At 46.0% G+C, this 26,320-nt stretch overlaps 1 protein-coding gene across 3 annotated transcripts; it reads left to right on the top strand.

Moving 5' to 3' along the window:
* MTMR9 (myotubularin related protein 9) lies at window positions 1-26,320 on the top strand. 3 transcript variants are annotated; one of them, XR_010070481.1, is made up of 11 exons: window positions 1-721; window positions 4,308-4,416; window positions 5,153-5,278; window positions 12,498-12,671; window positions 14,627-14,844; window positions 15,894-16,055; window positions 18,421-18,562; window positions 19,143-19,363; window positions 21,460-21,611; window positions 22,336-22,886; window positions 24,832-26,320. XR_010070481.1 is itself a non-coding variant. In XM_063330690.1 (10 exons), exons 1-10 carry the CDS (start codon window positions 537-539, stop codon window positions 22,497-22,499), a joined length of 1,653 nt encoding a protein of 550 aa, XP_063186760.1. In that variant the 5' UTR covers window positions 1-536; the 3' UTR covers window positions 22,500-26,320. The 3 variants fall into 3 exon arrangements, 1 of the variants encoding a protein (XP_063186760.1); XR_010070480.1 differs by having other exon boundaries at window positions 24,813-26,320; XM_063330690.1 differs by having other exon boundaries at window positions 22,336-26,320.

Raw genomic sequence — 26,320 nt, 5'->3', positions numbered from 1 at the left:
GGGCTGCCTTCCGGCCCGGTACCGCTTGGCCGGGCGGCTGCAGGCAGCGGCGGGCCCCGCGGGTCCTGGGGCGGCTCGGCTCGGCCGCGGCCTCCCCCTCTCCGCCCCGGGGATCCCCTCCCCGCCTCACCCCCTAATCTCCCGGCCCTCTCCGCCGGGCCCCACCGTGACAAGCACCGCGTCTCCCCTCAGCCCACCCACCCCATCTCGGTCAGGCACCGGGGCCTTGTGGGGGCATCGACCTCTTCAGAGCGGGGGTCGCGGTATCCCCTGCTTCCTTCTCCCACCGGGATCGGGCTGGCTCTACCCGGCATCACCCCTTGGGTTTTCCCCACCTCTGCCTTTGGTGGCTCTTTGCCCGCCGGTTGTCGGCCGTCCCCGGGTCCCCCATCCCGCCCCCAGGTCCCTCATCTCGTGCCGTTGGTGTCGCTGAGGTTACCCCCAGCCCCCCCCCCCCCCCCCCCCCCCCCCCCCCCCCGTCTTTCCCCCTAGTTTGGCGAAGGCCTGCCCAGGCCCCTGCCCTTTCGCTCGCCGGCATGGAGTTTGCGGAGCTGATCAAGACCCCGCGAGCAGACAACGTGGCCCTGCACCGCCCTTTCTACCCGGCTGTGGAGGGGACCCTCTGTCTGACCGGCCATCACCTTATTTTCTCATCACGGCGTCAAGATAATGCCGAGGAGCTGTGGCTGCTGCACTCCAACATTGATTCCATTGAAAAGAGGTACGGTCTGGAGCTGGTGAGGGGTCTGGAGCACAAGTCTGGTGAGGAGTGGCTGAGGGAGCTGGGGGTGTTCAGCCTGGAGCAGAGGAGGCTGAGGGGAGACCTTCTCGCTCTCTACAGCTCCCTGAAAGGAAGGGGTAGCCGGGGGTGTCGGGCTCTTCTCCCAAGGAACAGGCGAAAGGACAAGAAGAAACGGCCTCAAGTTGCACCAGGGGAGGTTTAGGATGGATATTAGGAAAAATTTCTTCACTGAAAGGGTTGTGAAGCACTGGAACAGGCTGCCCAGGGCAGCGGTGGAGTCACAATCCCTGGAGGTATTTAAAAGACGTTGTGCTGAGGGATATAATTCAGTGATGGTTTTTGTCAGAGTTGGGTTGATGGTTGGACTGGATGATCTGAAGGGTCCCTTCCAACCTGGGCAATTCTATCATTCTAACTTCCCTGCCTAATCTCCCCTAAGTTTTTGTGTCTTGTGGGTTTAAAAGACTGGTTGTCAAGACTGGCTCGTACCTCAGCTGTCTTAAATCCAGGTCTGGAGAGGAAAATATGCAATTAGAGCATGGGGCAGAATATTGGCACGGACAGGTTGAGTCACATTCTGTTTGGATATTGATATTTGACTGTTGCATCTGAAGGGGTTTTTTTTGGTCATATATAGAGTGAGAATGTCCCTGCCCAGGGCAGGGGGGCTGGAACTAGATGATCTTTAAGGTCCCTTCCGACCCAAACCATTCTGTGATTCTATGTTTGAACCCCTCTGTCAGCAGTACTCTGTGTTAATTGTTCAGTGAATCTCATCAGTAGCTCTTGATATAAAGGATGCATCTTTATCACGAAGATGGAAGCTGCGGCACTGATTTGCCTTGGGTCAGCCCCCAAAAGTGATGGTAGAAGTGGAGTCCGGACTTTCTCAGGCCCAGATCAGTCTCTTGCTGCTCAACAGCATCATCCCCTTATTCCTCCGGCTGCTTATGGAAATCAATAATGCTTTAACAGTCTACTCCTTGTGGTAAAGATGACTTGTAGCTGCAGCACTCCATTTTGTTCAGGCTCATCCCCTTTTGTTACAGGGACTTCAGAGATGAATCTTCTTACCGTCGCTTCTGGCTGCTTTATGTTGCCCCATCTCATTTCCCTCACTGAGTGGCCGTCACATCTTACCTGGTCATGATCTTCTACTTTCTCACCTTGGTCCTTTTTTCATTTTGCTGATAGTATTTTCATTTTTTTGTTAATTACAAAGTTGCTCCCCTGTTTTCCTCACCTTTTAAGAAAATCTGGAAGAATAGATTTCCTTTCTGCCAGCAAGACTGGAAAAAGCAAGCATCAGCAATTAAAAAATATCAGGTTGCCTCAGAGTCTGTGACTGGGTGAAGTACTGGACACTGATTAAGTTTCTTCCATGTTCCTGATTTCTCTGAGCGTTTCTGAGAAATGCTGCATCTTGGCGCCAGGATGGAGAGGAACAGAGTGGCAGAAACCTGAGGAAATCTGTTCCCATCTAGTACAGGAACAGATTTCAGAACGGTTTGGCTTCATCCTCCTTCCTGCTTGTACTAAACCAGCCGTAGATCTGTTCTGAAAATTATTATAGTCAAGCTTTTCTTTCTCTTTTTTTTTTATTTTTTTTCATGAGCTTAGTTCCCATTACGATGTAAGCTAATACCAAATGAGCGAGGAATGTTTTAAATTATGGCGATGGAGTGTTGTGTTGTTAGCTCGGTATGTGATTTATAACAGAGTTAGCTACGACTCGGAGCCCTTATTGCCGGCCCTGGTGTCTAGAAGGTCTCTGGAGTAAACATCTCCCTCCCTGAGCGTAGCTTTGTGTGTATGTAACTGCAACGAAACTTTGCCATATAAAAGGATAAGAGTATATTCTCAGTGCTGGAGAGAATGGAATGACAAAGCTCTCAAACCAATAAAGGTTATGGAAAGGTCCAGTTTGGCACTACTTCAGGTTATTAGTGCAAAACCGGGACATTGTGCCAGGTTAATGAAAATCTCTTCTCCCACTTTCAGGATATTAGTGTCTTTTGTACAAAACAGTGTGTTCCCTAATTATCAGGTGGTCATCAAACTGCTTCATAATATTTTTGTAGCTTTTTAAGCCATTTACATATGATCTGTGGGGTTTGTTGAGAAGCAGAACAGTCTCTAGGGATCTCCTCTGGGTTTTTTTTTTTTTTTTGCTTAAAGAAATGTGGAAAGGAAACACAGCCCTGGCGATGTGTTGTAGCTGCGCTGTGTTACTATGTTGGGGATCTGTGAAACAGCACTTCAACGAGGGTAACCCAGGCACAGGCTGGCTCCGCTGGTGTTACAGAACTCTGTCGAAATGCCTCTAGTTCTTCCTCCAGCACTGTCCAAATGATAATTGGTTCTGCGTGTTAACCTTTGTCTGCACAGAAGAAATAGGTAATGATCTTTCAGCTGTAATAATGAGTCTAAAATAAATTACAGGCAGCTTTTGTAGCACAGGTGGAGGAACACAAAGCTTGGCAACAGGTCTCCTCTTGGAGGGTGCGTGGCCTGACTGAAGGTAAGGCCACGAGGGACTGAAACTCAGTCCTTCAGGTCTTGCCTGGCTTCTGCTTCTTGCATCGCCCTTGGCCGCTGCAGCTGCTCCTGCGGTGTATGAGACTCAGCTGCTTTTCCGTAGTTCACTGTTTTGTGAGCCAAAATCCACATCATTCCTGTGGCTAGTTAACGTAAGGAAAGCACACGCTTTCTGTTCAGCCATCATCCTTCTTTCATGAACATAAGGAAGACTGGAGAGGGCGTCTGTGAGCTCTGTTTGTTTTTGTAACCTAGAGCTTTTGCTGGGTCGACTTGTGTTTGAACCAGCAGTGATAAGACCTTAACTTCCGAGGTCTGCAGAGCGAATAGCTCCGTAGCGCTGCAGGTAGCAGAAATCAAACTTTCCTATTAGAGACAAGGGAGTGTAATGTAGCCAGACTGAAACGTTATTTTAAAAATTAATTTAAACTCAGTCGTTTTCAGAAATTTGACGTGGTTTGGGCTGGGCTGGCCACCAAAACGTAGGACAGATGCTGTCTTTTACCTCTCTCCCCTTTCAGAGAAGGAAGAGCATCTCCCTTCAGAGGAAAGGAGAGAAAATGGGTTGAAAAAGAAACTAAACTACTTTAATGAGAGATTAAGATTCTCATGCTCTACCAACCAGGACACAATCCTCAATTTCTGTGCATTACTGTAATGCTGTAACGCCCAGTACTATCAGAAAATACGTGAACGCACCTTTTCTTTCACGTTTTAAAGAAAAGCTGGGAAGAAAACCTCTTTATCTCGTAATATTTATACTTCCACTTGCTGCCATGTCATTAGGTTGGGATTAAAAAAAAAATAAAAAAGCAGACCACAACTTGCAAATACCAAATAAAGAGGTGGTTTTGTTTGTTTATTATTTTGAAAGATGATATTGCACACAAATTACTGCTAATGGAATTTTGTCGTTTAGGCAAAATGGCATTTAGGCCATTTTGTCGTTGTGGGAAGAACTATAATACCTCATCAGGCCTTAGAGGATCCTGTTCTTAAGAGACTCTCTCTTCATGTCTCGCTGTAGGTTCGTGGGCTCATTGGGTACCATCATTATAAAATGCAAAGATCTGCGAATTATTCAGCTGGATATACCCGGAATGGAGGAGTGTTTGAACATTGCTAGCTCTATTGAGGTAAGGATTCATCATGGTAAATAACACTTAAGTTCTCAGATCTTCATCTGACCTCAACCTTAACAGCTTTTTTTTTTTTCCCAGTTAGGAAAGTTTTCATTGATGTTCTGGAAGGCAAATGAGAATTGTGGGATATTTCCTCTCAATTGCTGAAATATTTATTGTTTATAGGTGTTTTTTTTTAAACAAATTAAAAAAAATAATAAAACTAAAAAAACCCCAACAAAACAGCCAAAAAGACCACCACAAACCTACTTTTCATCAAATATCTTGCCATAGCATTTGGGAAAATAAAGCTCAGCTTCCTTATGCTGGAGCTCGAGGAGGCAAAACCAAATCAGATTTGAGTTTCATGTGTCAAACAGCGTTAAGTGACTTCTTGAGTTTAAGCTCTGCTGTTAGTAACCGGGTAAATGCCGTGTAGGATGTGTCTTGTTAGTTATACCCGTTCAGTGTGCGTCTTTTCCTGTTATATAGTGTAGCCTGCAGAAATGATACTCCACGTACAACCCCCCCAGTTGTTATAATCTGCTTTTGTTTGTGCTGTTGTTTTCTTTGTGTGTTAAACTACCCCACAGGCGACTTAGTATTTCAAACTTAATGGCTGTATACTTTTTGGGTGGCTTAAGTTTGCATCACTGCTGTTAGAGGAAAACACCTTTTGCTGTATGTTTTTTGGAATAAAATAGCGGTTTGACTAAATGAAGCAGCTGTTTATTTCTCTTGCCCCGCACAGGCGCTTTCCACCCTGGATTCCGTCACCCTCATGTATCCCTTCTTCTACCGGCCCATGTTTGAAATCGTTGAAGATGGCTGGCGCTCCTTTCTGCCTGACCAAGAGTTTGAGCTCCTCAGCTCAGTGGTGAGTTCGTCTTCAGGATTTGTACAGGCGCTGGGATGTACTTGTGCGAGTGGTTTGTGGAGTATTTCACCCGGTGCTGTCTGGACTGGAAATTCTGGGCGGAGGGGGAAAAAAAGCTGTTCCGTGCCTGGGTGAAAAGTGAGTGGTGTTCACTCACTGTGTAAACTGTTCGCTCTGTAAACATCAGGCATTTCTGTTTAGGTGCTAAATATTTGTATTTAGCATTCGTGTTTCACCTTCTACAAATGCAGTTTTGAGGCCTATTTAAAAGTTCCCTGGGAGGACATGAAAGTAGGAAGTGTTTTTGTCCTTTGCAGATGACCCTCCTTATTGTAAAAATGAATTTAAGACCCTCGGCCTAGGTTTGTTACACTCAGCTTTGCATCTGGAGTGGAGTGGGGTGAATCTTTGTCAACTCCTTAATTGAAACAAGGCTGTCTTTTAAAAAAGTTGCTAAGGATTTCTTAGCTCTTTAGGAAGATGACAGTACACAAAGATGCCCAATACGAAATACTCGTAGCTCTATTTCATGCTGAGGAAATATTGGGAGGGTTTAGAGAGCAGGAAACTTCTAGTCCTATTCCTCCGGCTGCTGTGAGCACATGTTGATATTATTTTTGGTACCTGTAGGGTACACATTGTTCTCGTGGCATTGCCTGTTGTATCTGTTACTCAGACTTCGTTTTAGGATGATGGATTGGATGTAGTGGGAAGTGTCTCGGTTGCAGGAGCCTACCTGTCCCAATAGTGCCTTGGGTTAGCATCTCTGTGTTCCAGGTCTTTGTTTCACATTAAATATGTGCTGCATCATCTTAGGTTGCTGAGACCACATCCATTAGTACAGCATCAAAGAACATTGATTTTTTTTTTTTCTTTTATCTGCAACCCAGCTTGTCTGCAGCATTTATCACTTCCTGTTGATGACTAATAACGGAATAATATGATTAGCTTGACCAGATTCATATGGTGAAATCACTGGAAAATTAAAGGAGTTCGGAGATATTTCTATTTTTGTCTTCTAATTAGAGTAGTCTCACATGTCCTATCTTCATCTGCTGTCAAAAGGTGTACAAACTGACCTGTCATTATAACTAGCACCACAGTTTTGGTTTTAATTTCAGCTGGGGAAGTCAGACATGATCAGAGTGTTCCCCTCTTTGGAGGGAAGGCAGCAGACGCTTTCCCGGTTCAGCAGAGGAAGGTCGCAGGCATCTCGATGAGAACCAAAAGGGCAGAAGCTGAAGTGCTCTCTGGTGAGAAGGGAGGAGTGTGAGAGCAGGATTGAAGGCAGCCGAAGGAAATCCTTTGGAGGTCAATGAAAGATCACAGGAGATGGTCCTGCTTCTGTTCACGTTTCGCTTTTTATGTGTAGCTGAAATCCTTTTTATATTTCAGGGATCAAATCACTTCTGATGGTTTTATTTACCAGTGTGATACAGGTGCTAACAAATATCCATTGATATGCTGGGTTGGTTTTTTTTTTCCTTTCAGAGGGTTTTAAAAATGCATTGATAGCTCATTGGTGAATCTCTTGGCTTTCTGAACATAAGCTCATTGGAAGGCTTACATTTAAAAACCTAATTATTTTATAACTCTACGTTTCAAGGGCAACAATTCATTTCTTCAAAACATGCATGTCTAACAGCTGTTGATTAATTCTTGGCTTTTAACCCAAAACTTCAGATGGAACTCCTTTTAACGAAAGGGTGACAAAGGCCACGTTCAAATGACTTACATTTATCTGTTGTTGAGGAAGGGTATTGTTGACCAAATATTTCTTATTCTGTGATTAAACTTTCTTAATATGACAGGCTAGAACAAGTAAATGGCTGATTTATTTTTTTTTCCCTCCCATCAGTCAAATGAGTAGGACTCAAAGGTTACCTCCCTCTCCGTTAAATCATCCGCCTGGATCTGTCATGCCTCACCTTCCCCAATATGGTAACAACTTGTCAAAAACCGCAGTTCCCCCACACTGCAGCTCTTGTCATGTATTAATTCCACATTTGTCTGCTACAGGAGAGTAGTTTTAAAACTCTGGCGCATTCTATGATGGCAAAATAAAACTATAAAAGTTAAGATTTAAAAAAAGTCAGGTAATACATTAAAAATTTAGATAATACGTTATGGTATTGTACTGTATAATAATAATTTATCTGTTTATCTTGGCATATGTTTTGCCAAATGTGTTTTTTCTGCCCAAACACACACTCCCCGTGTGATTTCACACCACTGCATCGGTGTGACAAGCTGTCATCTTGTATTGCCCCTAGAATTGGATAGCAAACGCTCAACCCCTTCAGCTCAGCTCCAGGATTCGGGAGGCTGCTATGCTACCATAACCTGCTCGCATTTCGTCCGTGAAGGTGTTAAGGGAAGAACTGTTAAGGCAAATGACTTCACTTGAGCTAAAGAAATTGGAGGAATCGATAAGTTTCAGTGGGCTGACTCTGCTGATGGCTGTTGCTATGTGTGTGCTACCTGTTTATTTCCTTGGGAATAACCTGCAGCACGGGTCAGCGGGGCATTTGTCGAGTGTCTTTCCCTGAACTGTTGTTCTGATAAATCCGACATATCGGAGTAGTTCAGCTGAAAATTAAGGCGTATGAAGTAATCAGCTCGACGCTTTACTAAATGTCACAGCAAAAACTCCCCAGTGCCTGCAGGCTCCAACTTATTGTACTGCGACATGAGACTTTGAAGATGCTATAGACAAACTTACGAATGGAGTAAAAGATGCACAGGGTAGTTAATGTTTGCTCATTGAAGCACTGGGTAGTACGTGGGATCTGGATTATAGGTATGTCAGGCGAAATGTGTGTAAAGATTTGTTCTTTGCTGTACTACTGCATAGCCAGTGAGTGGCCGAATGGAATTCGAGTTATACGCAAGGGGTTTCATCTTTTTCTGAGGAGTAGGAGAAGAGCTAATAGGTCAGGGCGGAGTGGTTTTTCTTCTGCCAGCTTCTACAGCTGCAGGATACTGCAAACTGTAACTTCGGAGAATCAGTTTCTTGTTAAAGTTAAGTGAAGTTTATACAGTAACGGTATAATTAACATGTAGGTATTTCATTGCCACCAAATTCACTTTCTTCATTCTCTTTTTTTTTTTTTTCCCCTTTCCATTTTGTTGTAGGAAAGAGTTTGGGTTTCTGGACAGTTCAGCTAGCGGTGCTTTATCTACTGTCCAGGACCTGTGTAAAACCCCCTGAATTTTCTGGATTTGGGCTCAATTTGCAATGGTGTGGATGGCCCATATTTCGCTCTTACCAGACGAGCATCAGTCTTTGCCTGCATCTGTTGTTAGGCTTCTTGTCCGCGCACAATCTGTTACTAACAGGGCTTGTTGCCTTCTTGCCTGTTCCTGGGAACGGCCTCTGTCACGGCTGCTGTGCAGGATCCTCCGAGGTCCATGCTGGTTTCTTGACTTTTCTTTTAAGGTTTATTAGTAGAGCTCGAATTGTTTCACCCTGTTTTGTGGAAAATGACCTCTCCTAGTAATTACAAGTTTTGGGAGAAAGGATAACTGTTGGTTTTGCCTTTCAGTAACGTTTGAAAATCAATATGTCTAAACACGTATTAGGACAAGAAAAGTAGAAATGTAAGAGTTAATCCTGTACCGTGTTTAAGAAAAGCCTTCTAACTCCTTTCTTTTTTCTTTGGAGCCCTCTCTCCTTTCTGCTCAGCCCCCAATCCTTCGCTGCTTCTGGCCTTCACTGAAATTAACTTTTCCTTATTCCTTAAAGTACAGCGCTCTTGCTGGGAGAACTAAATGTTAACTCTGTACTTTCTCTGAGTATCTCGCAGCATACTTATCTGGCGATGTCTCAAGATGAGGTCCACCTCTTCTCTTCCACTGCAGTCCTTACTGCTCCCTCCGTCTGCATCTACTGCTGCGCATAGATGAATTGCTGTTCCCAGTTAGTAATGGCAATTTTTCCTTCCAAATTGCAGACAGACCCCAAGCGAAAGCCAAGGAGAGACTTTTACCGTTGCATTTTACTATCATCTCGTTCATCTTGGAGTATATTTTAGCAGGCTGAAGCTGGCACTGCAGAGGTTAATGGGATCTCTGCAGAAGCAGCTATGCTGCAGAAGACAAATGGTGCTAATTGCTGCCGCGCTCGCTCCTCCTTCCCGTGCAACAGGAAACTATAACGGGATGACATAACAGTATCATCTGTCTCCTGTTATAAATGGCGAGGAGAGGGGGGTTATGGGCAGCATTAAGTTACCAAAGTGGGCGATAAATCAGGTTGATGCTCTCCCATTCCTTTTCATACTGGTGGTATCAGTGGCAGCCAGCCTCTCAAAAAAAGGATACAACAGAGTTCTAATTTTGCCTTCTCTACGTGCCCTCTGGCAGTAAGGTATTTATCAGTTCTATATCCATGCATATTTTTTTCACTGTAAACGAATTGCACGCAATCATGAAATCTGCTGTAATTTAACATAGGCGCCCCAAAAAGCTATAGTAAAAATCAAATCACTGTTGGCGCATTACAAGCATGAGCTGGGACCAGCCAAGCCTCTCTTATGTGATCCAGACCTCCTTTCGTCCCTGCCTATGACGTGATTGCCGGAGGCAATTTAATTTTGCATCTGGGAGGACCTCTGCTTTTTATAAAATGTAGATGTTCAGAGAAGCTGTTTTGAGGCTAATGAATAACGAAATAAGCTTACGACAGGGCTGGTGCAGGACTGACCGGATGGGCTACTGAACACAGGTAGCGATTACTGTTCTTGACGATGGTGACACACGCAATGTGTACCTTTCCCAGCATCCTTTTTTTTTTTTTTTAGGCTGCCACCAAAAAGGGACAATTTGGCTGTCCTCTATGCCACACATCCCGTGCCTTGGATCTACTGATGATACAGTAGTGTTGTGAATCAGATCAGCTTGTTCATCTGATGGAAAGGCTTCATCGCCAGAAAACCTTTCTGAATAGATCCTAGTTTTCTGTCAGACCAGGGAGCTATTTCTATAAGCAGGTACCAGTCAGGAGGTGTAAGGCGGGAGGTATTAAGCTTCTGGAAGAAAAGAAAGCGGAAAAGAGACCTACTTCTGATCAGAGCTGTGTAATTAATGCATGCTAAACCAACCCACTTGAATAGACGTGGGTTTTCTGTGTATTCTGTTACTGCATAATTTAACTGTCACGCTCTTCTCTTGCTTTCTGTGATACCTGCTTTAGCCCCTATCTTTTTGTCTGGCTGAAACTTTCTTTGAACACAAATAAGGACAGTTTTTTATGACATCTGTCTGAGGTCCCTGCCTGCTGCAGTGGCACGCAAATGCTTCCCAGTCTGTACTGGAACACCTCAGCCGAGGAGTTACTTAAGGTCTTGTTTGTTTTCTCACACCTGTGTCAAGTCAGTGCATAGAACTAAAAAAAAAAAAAAAAATCCACCTTGAAAGCAGCTGCCTGTTCCTCTTCAAGAGGTTTTTATATTTGATTTTAACTTCTTTATGTCTGGAGCTTTTACAGGCAAATTTGAGTGCTATTCTGCTGCTGCTCTTAAGAATTGAATGCTGCTGTTAAAATCAAAATGCGCTGCAGAGGCTTTTGGGTCCTTTTCCCCACCAAGGCTTCTGCCAGCAGGTTCTGTTGGCCGTGAGGAATACAGGATAAGGATGCGCTGACTGAAGATGCAGCACAACCAAGCCGCCGTCCTGCCATCGAGGACCATGAGTTCAGTTTCCTGCCAAACTTTAGGCAAGGTTCTGCTGCGAGCTGTGTGTCCCTAGGGAAAATATATTTCTCGTGGCTGTTTGATGTACCTGGTTGGTGTCCTTAACGCAGCAGGTGGTGGTGTGGGACCAGCCCAGAAGCAGCAAGCCCTCCATGAAGGTTGGGCTTGTCCGAGGCTGTGGTGAGGGCAGTGTCACCTGTTCCAGCCCGGACTTCAGTGAGTGAGGATTCCTCGTCAGTGAGGCTGCTCGTTAACCTTTGGTTGTGCCTGAGATGCAGCCAAGTCCTGTCTGACCCTGGGCGTTGGGAAGCTGGAGCTCTCATGCCAAGTGCCTGCGAGGGTGCAGGGTGCCAATATTCAGCACTTTTTTTCACCAGCGTTTGGCTGTTGGAGGCTGAAAAATTGTGTAACAGGAGGTGACAGTGAGACCTTGGTGCTTAGACGCTGTGCTGCTTCCCGGAGGTGCTTTTGGAGAGACGGCTGTTGTGCTTTACGTAACGCAGAGCCCATAGAAAAGAACCGAGCTGGAAATGTTAAATTGCAATTTTAACCTCAAAGCAGTTTCATCGTCTGGAGTTGGTGGACATTCTTGACCACCTTTGTCTTGTGGACAGCGTTACGAACTCTGCTGTCAGCACAGATAGAGGTTTGAGCCCATGTTACTTTCACCTAAATCAACCTTTTTTCCCCTAAATCTGCTGACATAGGAATACATTTCTGTTCTGGCATGTCCCCGAGGGACAGACGTACCATATTCTCACTTGACACGAAACTGAAACATCCGCAAATGCGGTGAGTTTTGTTGTAGTGCGTACTGCAGACACGCTGTCTGCTGTGTCTGTGAAATAATGAAAAGCCACAATTGCCCCTTTCTGACCACGTGGACTTATTGTGTGCTGGTTGTTGAGGATGCGGATAAACCAGACGGGGAACCGTTGTTCAACAAGTGCTGGACTTCCAGAACCAGGCCACCTGATGACTTCTTCTATTGCCTACAAGCTTTATCTGCATGCTGGGTAATGAGCTTCTGGGAGCTGCTGCAATGAGGTATTATGATTTCAGGCAGCTTCAAGAGATGTGGGGGGGGGGGAAAAATAATCAGTCAACAGACCTATAAATGGATACTAAAAGGACTCAGCAGAGATATACCTTCTAACATCTGTAATACAACATCTGAGAGGTAGGGGATGAGGATTGCGCAGCAGAGAGCGGCCAGGCTTGTTTGTTCTTCTTGACCAGCATCTCTTTTGTCACGTGTCTTTGTTGGAGGCTGGATGTGGGGCTGGATTTGACCTGGGTGATTGGCGTAATCGTGTCACTAGAGAGGGTCCAAATTCCTGGATGAACAAAAGTGATTATGCCAGTAGTGACAACTCAGCTTTCCTCTGTGGTGCAAACGGAGTAGGTCACAAATATTGCTCCGTTTCTGCGTGCGTTATTCTGAATATGGAAGTTCCTCTTCCCAGGTGTATTATGGTGTTATTCTCCTTTTTGACCCAAACCCTATATGTTCTTATCTTTTTCAGACAGATGAATGGCGTCTAAGCTGCATCAATAAGGAATTCTCTGTCTGTCCCTCCTACCCTCCGGTTGTCATTGTCCCCAAATCCATCGATGATGAAGCCCTTCGGAAAGTTGCCATGTTTCGCCACGGCAGTCGCTTCCCAGTCCTCAGCTATTATCATAAGAAGAACGGGATGGTAAGCTGCATTTGAGTAATGGTTGTACCTGAAGGAAGTGTGTGAATCTGTTGAATGAAGAAAAAAAAAAAAAAAAAACAACCAACAACTTAATACAGTTTGTGAGACGTTCGCTCCTTTTATTTTCCAACTTCTTAAGTTTATGCGGTGAAACTGGTTCTGGGTGGTGGAATGAGTAATCTCCATCCTAGAAATAGCTATTAATCCGCTTGTTTGGGAGCGTATGTGGCATGAGCTTGCTCACAGCAGTAAGAGCAAGATGAGACTTGTAAAGCCACTGCTGGCACCCTTATTTGCTTTGTCTGCCAAGAGGCTTCATGCTGAAAGGATGGCAGAAAGCACATTGTCCTGTCCTCTGGGTGGTGGGCTCCCTCCTTCGTAATGGAGTCACGATGACAGCCGGCGTGCCCAGAGCCAGCCCCGCTTCTGCTGTGGAACTGTCGGATGAGTGATCAGAACAATCTGTTCTCCGAGCCTGTCAGTTTAACGTCTTTCAGGAGCTGCAAATTCTTGGTGTTACGCAGTCTTTACCGCCTCTCAACAAGCCAAAATCTAATTGACTGACTGATGCGCTATAATTAAGAAACGCACTTTATGAAATTGTTGAGTAATTCTTTATATCTCTTGCTGATGTAACCAGTTCTGAGGATGCTGGGATGTCCAACCGGCGGCTTGTAAATGTGATCCAGGCTTCTGAATCAAATGCTCTGATGTGCTCACACCTCCTGTTGCCAAGATTTGTGAGCGCTGAATGAGAGGACATCTAGTCCGACTTAGTGGTTTTGCTTGGCCTTAAAATCAGCCGTCCACCAACTTCGTGACGGTCGTGCTTTCTGCTTTTTCTCAGCTTGAATGAAAACCACTGAAGGAGGATTTGTACAATTATCTCTCCGAATTGTGCGTGTTTCAAGTGTGAGGAATATAATAGTGTTTGGCTTGGAGTGCTTGAACTTGTGACAGTAACGCTGCCTGTCACGTTGCTCTCCTGGCTCTGAGTTATCGAGTGTCGCGGGGGTTGCTGACTGGCTCCCCTCACACGTCAGTTATCGTTTGGGCTGCTGGAATGCTTTCTGAATCGAAAGGCATTTACTGAAGAGAAATCTCAGCTAATAAATCTGTGGACCTCAGGTCTATTGGTCTAGCCACTGGGTAAAACTACCTAACGGGCATCTTTAATACATGGATGACTTGAGCATTTTAAAAACAAAGTTGGGGAGGTGCCTTAAAGATGACTGGTTCAATGGCTCACAAAGATGGTACTACAGGAATAATCCAAAGGATAAAGCCTCTAAGAAGATGTCTGTAACTTAAGAAAGTGGCCGGCCAAACGATTGCTCAATTCAAGGATTTCTAGTTTGTTTTTTAAATAAATTCAGTCCCTGCAAGGGATTGCACTTAAAAGAACTTAAGGATTCAGGGCAAGGGAGAACAGCAGCTGTAGGAAGAACAAGAGGAATGTTTCCGTGCATCAGGCAGGGCAGATCAGCATGTTTACATGTCTGTGTCCAGGTGTGATGGATCCAACTTGAAGCAGATGGAGGTAAAAAGTGCGGTGGGGTGAGAGCAGCACTTGCTGGTGCAACTCCCCAGAGAAGAGCTGGAGATCCAGGAGGGCTCCACGTGAATTCTCCCCCTGAGCTGATAAGGAAGCTTTTTAAGGTTGCGTTATCTCGCTCTCACAAGCTTTGTAGCAATGGCCTGAGTTTTAAAGGAAAACAGGAGTACCCTGCATGGATTTCAGCAGCACATTTCTCTAGAGAGCCTTCCTCCGTGCCTGGCGTTGAGACACATAACGTGTCACTCTGCAGCCTGTATTTACAGAGCCCTAAGAAACCCTCCTGTGGAGGGGTGTCCTTGCATAGTGAGTTCAAACCTCCATTCTCGGCTTGGAGGTGGCTTTCAATCGTAAGTATATCCATTTCCAGTGCCTAATTCATGGTTATTTGTCACCACAGGTCATGATGCGAAGTAGCCAGCCTCTTACAGGTACGAATGGAAGACGGTGTAAAGAAGACGAGAAGCTGATTAACGCCACGCTACGGCCTGGCAAGCGCGGCTACATCATTGATACAAGGTCCTTAAACGTCGCCCAGCAGGCCAGGGCCAAAGGAGGGGGCTTTGAGCAAGAAGCCCACTATCCCCAGTGGAGGAGGATTCACAAATGCATTGAGAGGTGGGTGAAATCGCACAGGCTCTCCTCTGTGCTTGCCTTTGTAGGGTGACATGGGCAGAGCTTCATAAAATATTTGCTTCTGCAAGAAGTGGCCGTGTGTCCTGGTTTCTGTCAATGAGGTCACATTCCTTTTTTTTGTCAGAATCAGGGTATGCAGATGATAAAGCTAATTTGGCTTTGGAAAGCTGTGTTTGGTTCCTTGTGAACAAGCTGCTGCAGGTTTCAGACATCAGGCGATCTTCCTGTGCCATCTCTTTCTCTGACCATCTACACCTGCACTCCAGCTTTCCTGTGTTCCCCTTCCCAGTAGTGCACAGGAACAAGCAAGTCCCTTGCCAGAAAATTTCTGCAGGTGAGGCAGGTTCCTACAGCAGTCGCGCTCCTCTTGTCCAAAGAGTGGTATTCTCCTGGCAGTTAGCCATGGCCTGGGTTTCCCAGTGAAAACAGGTCTGCTGAAATAGGAGACACGACTTTTATAGGGTTGTACTTTTTGAAATAATTGCCTATAAATTGTAGTGCGGAGGGGGGGCCCAGAGATGCTGGGAGGGCTGGAGCCCCTCTGCTGGGAGGACAGGCTGAGAGAGCTGGGGGGGTTCAGCCTGGAGAAGAGAAGGCTCCGTGGAGACCTTCCAGCCCCTGCCAGTCCCTCAAGGGGCTCCAGGAAAGCTGGGGAGGGACTCTGGAGCAGGGAGGGGAGCCATGGGACGAGGGGGGAACGGTTTTAAACTGAAAGAGGGGAGATTTAGATGAGATATTGTGAAGAAATTCTTTGGTGTGAGGGTGGTGAGCCCCTGGTGCAGGTTGCCCAGAGAAGCTGTGGGTGCCCCATCCCTGGAGGGGTTCAAGGCCAGGTTGGAGGGGGCTTGGAGCAACCTGGGCTGGTGGGAGGTGTCCCTGCCCAGGGCAGGGGGTGGAACTGGATGATCTTGAAGGTCCTTTCCAACCCAAACCGCTCCATGATTTTGAGATCAGTGTATTTCTGTAAGCATGTTGTCCTGCTTGTTATGTTACTGCTTGTGTTTTCAATAATATTTTTGCTTTTCCCAAAGGTTTCATATTCTACAGGAAAGCCTCATCAAACTTGTGGAAGCTTGTAATGACCAGTCGCACAACATGGACCGCTGGCTCAGTAAACTGGAAGCTTCCAACTGGCTGACTCACATCAAGGAGATACTAACTGCGGCTTGTCTGGCTGCTCAGTGTATTGACAGGTAAATCTTTTTCAGAAAGCCTTTTGAGTTTCTCATTCCCTGGTTACGGATCACTTGTTAAATACCTCTATTTCCACTTTTAGTATTAATAACTGACCACCGTGAACTGGCTTGCTTGTACCTGTGCAAGATACTGTTTCATCATGGTCAAGGAATGTTCCTCCAGTAAATCATGCTTGCATTTTTAGAAGTACAAGCCTGAGGGAGGAAATCTTGACTAAGGATAGGTATTAGATCATCCAGTTAAGGTATATTCCTATGTCTGATGCAGCCTAATTCAGTTAGTTTTATTGAAGGTTTAGGTTAGAATGTGCCTGTCTGAAATCAATGGCATTTCCTTGTTTTCCACAGGAATTCGTCCAGTGCTTTTTCTTCATAAAATTTTTATCCCCGTGGTCCTATCTGAGCAATCCCGTTCGTCCCTTATAAGTGCTTGTGACCTCTTTTAACCTGACATTTCTTTCACAAACACTGAGTTGGCTAACTTGTCCTCAGAATGCACTCAGACCTCGGGCTGGAGAGCAGAAGCTGGCTGTCGGGTGGCAGGGTTTGTAAGACCAAACGTGGAAGTCTAAATGTGATTTCTTCATGGCTCTGAGAGGGGAAAGCCCTTCTCAAAACTCAGGGAAAAACCTAGCTTTTCATACCAGCTAGGGAATGAGTCACACGCAAGTGGTCTGAAATGCAGTCTCATAGGTAAAATGGCATTAATTCGATAAAATACGAGCTGCTGTGCTTTTCGAAAGCCCTGACGGTGCCTGTTTAGTTATTGCCTGTGCCAGCAAAGGATTGCTCTTGACCAATCCTTTTATCTGTAATTCTTTCCTGCGTGTGTGTATAGTGGAAACATTGGTGATGAAACTCTTCTGGCTTGTTGGGACAGTGGACAATTTCATCACTTTTTAACTTCAGCTTTGCTTTTTCTGTTTACCTGGAGCTGTGGCAGGCGGGCTCAGCGCTGCTGCCTCGCTCGCAGCCTGCGGGGAATGGCCGGGTCAGATCTTGCAGCATCTTAAAGGTCCGGGGCCTGAAAGATGAAAGGGGAAAATAGTGTTATGCTATTTGGGGGTGCGCCCCACTTTGAGGAGCACATAGGCTTGGGGTTACCTTTGCAGTTGTGCTGGGCTGTTAAGCATCCTCTTTATCTGCCACCGCCTGGGGAGAGGGAGAGAGTACCTGAAGATTATCTGTAGTGTAGAGGGACTGGGTTTGTTTTAGACACAGGACTATAGACAAAGATGTTGCGGCAATCAAGGTATGGATTTTTATGCTTTTTCACTTCAAAAAGCAAGTAATGTGTGCAGGGTTACTTGCTTGGGAGATTGATCTTTCTTGCCCACGCTTTGCTGCTTAGGTTGGGTCTCTGCGCAGAAAGAAATACAACCTGCAGTTAATTTCCTTTCTGGGTGTAAGGATGTCGGCAGAAGTGAGACACTGGATCAAGGTTTGGAAAGAGGAAGGGGAATGAAGGCTGTTTAATACCATCCAGTCCTTCCCTCAGGAGATTCTGATAGTGTAACTAAACACAGCTAAGGTTGGAGAAAGTGGGCAGGGAATCGGCTGTCCTGGACAATCCCCGCTGGAGTGTGGGGAGTGATGGCACGTGGGCCCCCAGCAATGCACAAAACCTTCCTTCCCCAGGCTCCAAGCTCCCTCTGCTCCTCACATTGTTCTGCTGATTCACTTGTGCTGGCTGGTGAGCAAGAAGCCTTTGTGCTTGGCTCTTTGACAAGCTTCTTGCTCAGCACACTAACTCTTCTGCCTTTGTGAAGGCCAAGCTCTGCCATTTCTTTCTCCTGAACTGGCTTATTGGCTTGATTTTCTTGCAGTAAACTGTAATTGAGGACCAAATAAATTTAAGCCTAGGTCTGAGCTAGAATCTCGTAGTATTAGCATCTAGGGGGATGATACGTCTTCCTTGCAGTGCTCAGGGAAGGCTTCAGAGTACTTAGCAAAACAATAAATGACACAAGCAGACTTTGAGACGCGTTTCCGTGCTATGACTCCAAGGGGTACCAATTCGAAATAGGCAGCACCACAAAAGAGATTTCACTGCACATCTTCGGTCAACGCAGCAAAGGTGGTGGGTTTCCAGAGTGTTTAGCAAGGAACTAAGCCTTCAGCGATGCAGAGCTCTAGTTCGTGTTGGTGAGGATCCAGGTGGAGAAGGTGGTTTGCTTCCATGTGGGATGGGGAGTAACTTATGGGAGGGAAGAAGGGGTAAGGAGCCAGCAGGACCTCAGCATTGTCAGGGCAGCACCGCTGGTGTCCACGGGATGTGTTGGCATCCATTGGGATGCATGCGTCCTTGGGATGCGTTCTGCTCATTCACACTCTGACTCCTTTCCACCTTTTTCTTTCGCAGGGAAGGTGCATCAGTGTTAGTCCATGGGACCGAAGGAACTGATTCGACACTCCAGGTAACGTCTCTGGCACAGATTATCTTGGATCCAAGGTGCAGGACCATACATGGCTTTGAATCTTTGGTTGTGAGGGAGTGGCTGCAGGTAAGAAATGGACAAAACACCCATCTATCCCAGTGACAGTTGTATTGGGAAATAGCCTGAGAGGTGGCAAACAAGTTGGGCCTTGTTGCAGCCCTGCTTAGCGTGCATGGCCTTTGTCCGAAGAGCAACATCGTTAACTGAGTCATTTGTACCTCCGGCGCTCTACGGGGCCTCTGCCTCTCATGGTAGTTTTTGGGGGCTGGGGAACTGCCTGTTTTGTGTGCTCAGGGTCAACATCCCTGCAAAGAACACTGCTGAGACTAAAAGGAAAAAAACAACTTTGTGCTCTTGCAACTAGTATCCTGAGCTTGGTCCTTCAGTGCATCTGCACCAGTTTGTTACTGGTAAAATTCTCTGATCAAATACAGGGCTATTTTCGTAGCCTGAAAAAGGCAGCGAAGTTGGCCGTGGTCACTAGCAGTTTGTTACGGGATGCTTGACGAAATTACTGTTGTGGAAAAGAGCAGCAATAGCATAGTTGCACAGACAGAACTAGCTCTAAAGTCTTTTTTTTTTTTTGCTACGTGTACTCACATCCCGTTACTTTGTACGTGATGCTCTCTCTGATCCTTACCTGTAGGCTGGTCACCCTTTTCAGCAGCGCTGTGCCCAATCAGCCTATTCAAATAGCAAGCAGAAATGGGAGGCCCCGGTGTTTCTCCTCTTTTTGGACTGTGTGTGGCAAATCCTTCGTCAGTTCCCTTGCTCTTTTGAATTCAACGAACAGTTCCTCATTATGCTCTTTGAACACGCTTATGCTTCGCAGTTTGGGACTTTCCTGGGAAATAACGAAAATGAAAGGTTGGTGAGGATGTTTGCTTTGAACCTTTTAAATATCGGGCTGTATTTGACCAAAAAAAAAAAGTCTCTTGGTTTGAAAAAGGGTGAGGGTGCTTGTGTGGTCTCCCTTGGCACAGGTGAGCTTCTCTTTTTGCAGTTATGTACTCTGCTGCAGTGTTAGGGAGCTTGCCCTTCTTACAAGTGGGACATTGCGACTAAAGAAATTGTGGCTTCATCGGGGAGTTGAATTAGTCTTCTCCAAGTCCAAGCTAATACCTTCGACTGTCTCTTCTGTTTCGCTGTGTGGCCTTGAAAAATCTCCACCCGTCACCAGTTTATGTAGTCTCTTATGCAGAAACTCTTTCCATAAAAGCATAAACAGCTAAAATTCATCAATGATGTGAGTCATAGCTGTGGGAAGCAAACTTGTCCATGCAGGCCTGGAGGAGAAGGTCAAGGCAGTTAGAAGCCAAAGCTGGAACGTCTGGTTCTGACCTTAACTGTCAGGGAAGAACATGACTCTGTAGCCTGGTGGTCCTGACTCTCCCAGGAAAGGAAGGCTTTGGTTTTTGTGTTATCCGTTAAGTGCTGGAAGTGGAAAACATGAAAGAGGTTCTTTCAGAAGGATCTGCCTCACTGTTACACCGTGGCAAAAGTTTTGCTACGAGCGTGGTGATTAGGTTTGAGGTAGTCTCGGCTGTGCAGTGCTATAACTTCAACAGAAGGACCAAGAATCCCTCCGCCCGTAACCTGTGGCTTGGTGAAAGGTGAATTGGCAATCTGCGTTGCCTGAGCCTCTGGGCAGATGCTGTGAGCGCTCAGATGGATGCTCGCGCAGCTTCGAAAGGAAGCAGCCAGGACTGCATTCCGCTGGAGCCTACCTTCTCACGAAACGATAGGCCTGTGCTGAGCTTGCTTACGGGCTTGTGGCCTTTAAGGTGCTTGAGCAGACCAGCACCTAGCTTCTGAATCCCAGTCTGGGCTAGATGCTGTGCTGTAGCAGTGGGGCAGCTCCAGGCATGCCCTGAGCAGGGCTGCTGGGAGCAGCAGGCAGGGTGGAACCCGGGAGGACTGGAGCCTCCCACGGCAGATGGCGGCTGCCAGAGAGGTTTGGATTCCTGTTTTGAACTTGACAGTGCTGTTCTCAGGAGTCCTGACTCCAGTAAGACCGTGTCTGGTGGTCTCCTGCAAGGGAAGACCACTGAAAGAGTAGAAGGGCGAAACAGAACTGATCTTACAGATAAAGAAGGCAATTTAAAGCTTCCTGTAAACCCCTCTGCCCTTAAAGTAACCTTTGCTTAGAAGAGACTCTCCTGTCTTCTGCAGGGCTGCTGAACTGGTCATCTGCAAAACCAAGTTAGACTTGAAACCAATAAGATCACATTTGAAAGAGTATTGAATGTTACATGTAATAACCTGCCTGTCACATCTGAACGTGTCACCCTGTGAGCACAGAGAATGTTTGAAGTCTGATGTTAAGCTTGTGCTGTCTGAAGCATTCACAGGGATGGTAAATCTCCTGCCTGGTGGCAGTTCAATTTGCTAGCGCATGCGGAAGGAGGTTTGCCAGAATCGAAGAGACCCCTGTGTAACCCCTGGAGGTGGGTTTGACCCAGGAAAACAGCACTATTTTCTCTCTGTGCTTCCTGCCACCAGAGGGACCTAATCAGACGTGCCCGTCGCACAGTTCCAGCAATAACACCGCTCTAATGTGCTCTGAGAGCTGCACTGGGATCCTTCCTTCATGCAGACCTGCCGCACCTCCCAGCTCCATCTCAACGCAGGGATTCACTCCCTTTTGAAACCTGATAGCCAAACCATTTTGGGGAGGTGACTGGTTCTTCATCTGGACAGAAGGCAGCTAGTTTCCTCACGGCTTTTAAACGTGATTTCCCCATTTTTTTCTTTGAAATTGTAATCAGCCGGGTTAAGTAAATGGCTTTAGGTTTACACCCTGTGCCATGTTGGTGAGACGTGTTGAAGGGATTAGCCTGAGTTGTCCGAGTTGGTAGCGCATGGGAAAGCTGGTGGCATTGTAGTCTGCGGGGCTATGACAAAACAGAACGAGTCTTTACAGCGTAAAAGTGAAAGTTGACTTGTTTCTATGGTCTTGTTAGGTCTAAATTGAAGCTGCCGCAAAAGACTATGTCCCTGTGGTCCTGGGTGAACAGATCTGAAGAGCTGAGCAAGTTCCAGAATCCTCTTTTTGAGGCCAACAGCCTTGTCATCTGGCCCTCGGTTGCCCCGCAGAGCCTGCAGCTCTGGGAAGGTAAGCCAGCCTTGCTTTTTCTCTTACGGGCAATGTATATTTTTTGCGGCTACTTGTAAAGCTTCTGAAGCGTCTGCTCCTTTTGTCTCTGCTCTGTGCTCCGCTGATGGTGATCTTGCTCCCTTTGAAATCTGTTCCAAAATATTTTTGGCATGTGCCATCCCCAGAGGCATAACGCTTAATCCTTCTGAGGTTTGGTGACATGCTAGCCTTTGCCAGGGAGCCTTCCTAATACCTTTTAACTTCTTAGCACAGTATTTCTGCAGTGATATAGCCTAATCTATAGATGTTCTGCAGGCCTAAGGCTTTTCTATATCAACCAAGACTTCTCTTTCTCCATTACTGACCACGTTGGCCAGGATAATCTGTGTGCAGTAGGTTCCCCGCTGTGGAAACTTTCTCCATCCCACGTGCACTGAAGAGTTAATGACAGTGAAGCAAGCAGGCTGTCATGGCAGGGTGGAGACTGAATATGGATTGGTCTGATCAGTATATGAGGAAAAAAAGGAACGAAACCCCCTCACTTTCTCTTTATTAATCTTATTTAGTAGAATGGTGGACTTGGAGAGGAGGGTCAGTATTTCTAAATGTTATTAAGGGGGGAGGGTAAGGGAAAAAAATGCATAAACTGCACGCATGTTACTTGAGAGCTGATGGAACATGAATAAAGTTTCCTCCTTGTAACAAGAAACCCTTCTGACTTGTGCTGTCTCTGGGCTTCCAGGTGTCTTTCTTCGGTGGAACAGGCCTTCCAAGTTCCTCGATGAAGCCCAGGAAGAAATGATCAGCATTATAAGATACAACAAGGAACTTCAGGCGAAGGTTAACGCCTTGAGGAGGCAGCTAGCAGAGATGGAAACAGATGAGAGGATGCAGGAGAACCTGTGAGCTGGCAGGGCTTTGCCTCAGGTCTTTCCTTTCCAGTCCCTTTGACCTTAAAGACTGAACATGGAAAGTGCATGTATTGCAGAGGTACAGTCGACCCTCGGTCCTCCCACTTCACACTATGTACCTCCCTGCTTTTTGGGGGGGGATTTCTGTTTTGTTTACAGAAGACACACACAACTGGGCGTAGTGTCCTCTCTTGGCAGCTTTTCTGTCTAGAAATTGTGTACCGTGTCAGCAGAAGCTGGAACTCTTACCTCCACCCAACCACATGGATAACCAGGATGGGCCAAGAGACGGGATGCTTCAAATTTCTTTTGGACTTTTTCTGGTTTCGTTGAACTCTCTAAACACTCGACAGGATTAAAATGCGAAGTCACGTACAGATAGGTAAAGGCATTTTGTCCAAAAGCACTTTTCTCCAAGAGTAAGTAAGGCAGCTTAGTTCTTTAGTTTCCTAGAAAAACTAGAAAATGGTATGATGTTACTACAGGTTCTGCCAGTCTATATGATACTCTCAGTAGCCTTCACACCTAACACTTGGATTTTTGTGTTAAGCATTGGCTTGGGAGCAGTAAGTTGAATACCAAACCACAGCAAGACACTTTGGTGCAATACAGAAGTAGGGATTCTGCTGCTAATGTTTAAGCCATGACCTTCAGGTGGAATTGCCCCTTGTGGACAAATATCTCCTAAGGAATAACAAACTCTTCTTATTCTACCTGGATAACAGAAAGGTTTAGTAGCTGGCGGAGGTGTTTGCTTGCAAAACAGCGGCTCAGAGCTGCCCTTCTAACTAGAGCCAAGCTGCGCTCTTGAAACTTGGGGTTGCGCTGGCAGGTTTTGTTCACTTGAACAAGGTTCACGGCATTGCCAGGGTGCGCGAGCAGCACTTAATCTACAGCTCGACAAAACACTTTTGCTCCACCTGGGGCGCTTTTTCCTCTCCTGCTCTTACTCCATGTTTTGTGAGACTTCAGAAGTTGGAAGTTAAGGTGGTCTCACTTTTCAGGTAGCTGCTGCAGGTTAAGAGACTGCCGCATCACACAAAAATACTAATAGTTTAGGTCATTTGTAGCTGCTAAAACTGCTTAAAGACTTTAGGGATAAGCGTTGGGTTTTTTCCCAAGTAACTCTGTATTTTGTAGCTGATCTTTGTGTTTCGGTGACCACGATCTGCTTTTATAAAATCAGGTTTTGCTCGAGATTTTTTTTTTTTTTCCTCTCCTTTAAAAAGACAGGTGAGAGTGGGTCTGAAACATTACCTCGCCTAGGCATTTGTTCAGCTTGGTTCCGTTGGTGGCTGTTCGCGACTGAGAAGACTTGAATTAACAACAGCTCATGTGGCTGGGATTATCTGAAAAGGTGCTTGCTGTTAGCCTGCTCCTACTGAAATGAGCGGAGCTGCGTTAGGTCAGCGTTGATCTCTTTGGAAACCGTTGAGCTTCCGTCACACTTGATGCTGGTTTGGAATGAAGCCGCCTTTATTTCAAAGCCGTTTCACATAAAGATAGATACATGTGATAATGCAGGATGTTTAGTCGTCATAGAAGTATCTGGGGAGTAATCTTCTGCAAAAATCATGTATCCACTAAATATACTCTAAGAAAAGTTCTATAACCAAGGAAGCTATATAAAATTATTTGATAGTGATTAAGTGCTACCCGAATGCCTTTTGCTTCGGTCCTTATTTCCTTAATTATTTTCATCTCGACTAACCTAAACTTAGGCCTGAAGTGACCTGGCTTAAAAAATAAAAAGATCCCTTTTAAACCGTTGTTTGCGTAAGGCAGGAGAGTAATTCCCCCTACTTGTAATAATACCAATTTCTTTTTAAGTTTGGAGAGCGATGGACTTGTCAGATTTGATTTAGCAAACGCAGGGGCCGCTGCTCGGGGCGGCTGGTGATCTGTAGTGAGTAGCAGGGGAGGCACAAGTCGGCCATGCCACCTTCCCACCTCCGGACGCTGGTTTCTGGAGCTGCCTTCTGGCTATGTTGCAAATATAAGCCCTTAAAATTACTGCTCGCCCTCTTTAAAATCATGCCGGTGGGATCTGCACCTGCCTGGATGTTGTTTTTCCCCATCCAATTCACAATTTCTGCTGTTCCTCTGCATCTGAAACGCGTTCTCACCAGCCAGATGGGAAGGATTCAGAAGGCGCTATTTTCCTCATAATAGACTATACATAAAACACACTTAAAGGTTATGTAATTTCCTAACATAGTAATTATATATTGAGCTAAATAATAGAGAAGCAAAGAGGGGTTGGGCTTTTTTTTTTTTTTTTTTGGATCTAATTGCCTGGCTGCTCTAGTCTCTCATGCAAACTGCAGGCGTCGGAGGAAATTGGGTAACCAGCTGTGACAGCGAACAAAAGGCAGAAAATTCTCTCCGAGCAAGCGTTTCATCCTCCCCTTGTGCTTCGGGACCGAAAGCCATGCATTTGCCTTGGTGGTGGCATGGGTCACAGCCTTCGTGTGACGATGTCAGTGTCGTTCTGAGCAGTTTCTTCTCCGATTCCTCTGCCCTGTATCACCTTGTGGTCGCTGCAGGAGCTCAAGTTAACCTGCAAATAATCACCTTCACGAGATGTTACCTGGAGCGGTACTGCACGTGGTGGGGTTGAGGCAAGATGTGTGGACCCTTCCAGGTCCTCCTGGGAGCAGACGGGTCTTGCGTCAGGCTACTTGCACGTTCTTTCCTCACCTTTTCATTCCCAGTTCATCCCAGGCTCCAGTCTGGTGGTTGCTGGTGTACTACACAGCAGAGCGCTCCAGTTCTTTGCTTACCTGCATGTCCACTGTATTTATTCATGTGTTTAATGCTAACGATGGGCTTGCTTCCTCTTAGAGGGGGAGAAATGCTGGATTCTGCCCCGTGAAGTGGCTGACACCCAGTTTTGAGGATGTCCTGCGTCATCCCGAGCTGTAAGCACCACAGCAGTGCCCAGCTCGGGCTCTTCAGCCTGACGCTGCCTTATACTCTCGCTGACACCCCTGCTTCTGCTCTTTTTGCACATAAATATTTGTGTGATAATAAGCTGGACGCTGAGGACCCCCCCCACCCCCCCCCTCCTCTCCCAAACTCTGGGGTCAATCAACGCGGAAACTCTACCAAAAAAAAAAAATCATAAAAGGGAAAAGGAACTAACTTGCACAGTTTTCATAAGGGAAATATGGACCTTCAATCTTTTGATTGTATTGATCTAACTCTTGAATGTGGCGACCGGTTGAAGCGCACTGTTGTCCATGTTGCATATGGTGTTAACTTAAATTGCACTGTACAGCGTATTGGCGTCTAATGTAAGCTTTGCTGAAGCCTCGGAAAGCGCTGGCGTCTGCGGGTGCCTGTAGGAGGGAAAATGTCTGTGCTCGCACTCCCTTTCTTTGTATCTGTGACACTGAGTAGCACTGTGTGACGTGCGCTATGTATCCGTTAAATAGTACGAAATCAAGTGATGAGTGCACTTCTGTCCAAACATCCGGAATTGCTAATTGGATTGGGCTGCTGCATCAGTTTTAATTATTTAAAAAAAAAAAAGAAAGAAATAACAGGGCTGGGAGCTTGTGTGCTACCGTTAGATGTATGCTGTATGTGTACAGAAGAATCCCAGCCGCTGGGGTGTTGAATATATCGCCCCAAAAAAAAAAAATAAAGTAACAAATCTGAGACAAACCAAGGTGGCTCAAATTGCTGAGCCCTTGGGGAGGAGCAAAACAGATAGAAAGTGGCTGTAAACTTTGCTGTAGATATGTTGAGAACATAGTAGAAATGTCTGTTCAAATTAAAACCTTGAAGACTCTAAAAAGTTCTTTAATTACA

Source organism: Chroicocephalus ridibundus, chromosome 3 (genome assembly GCF_963924245.1).
Source record: "Chroicocephalus ridibundus chromosome 3, bChrRid1.1, whole genome shotgun sequence".
NCBI lineage: Eukaryota > Metazoa > Chordata > Aves > Charadriiformes > Laridae > Chroicocephalus > Chroicocephalus ridibundus.
The sequence above is the reverse complement of the archived record's forward strand: the minus strand, read 5'-3'. Positions and strand labels throughout refer to the sequence as shown.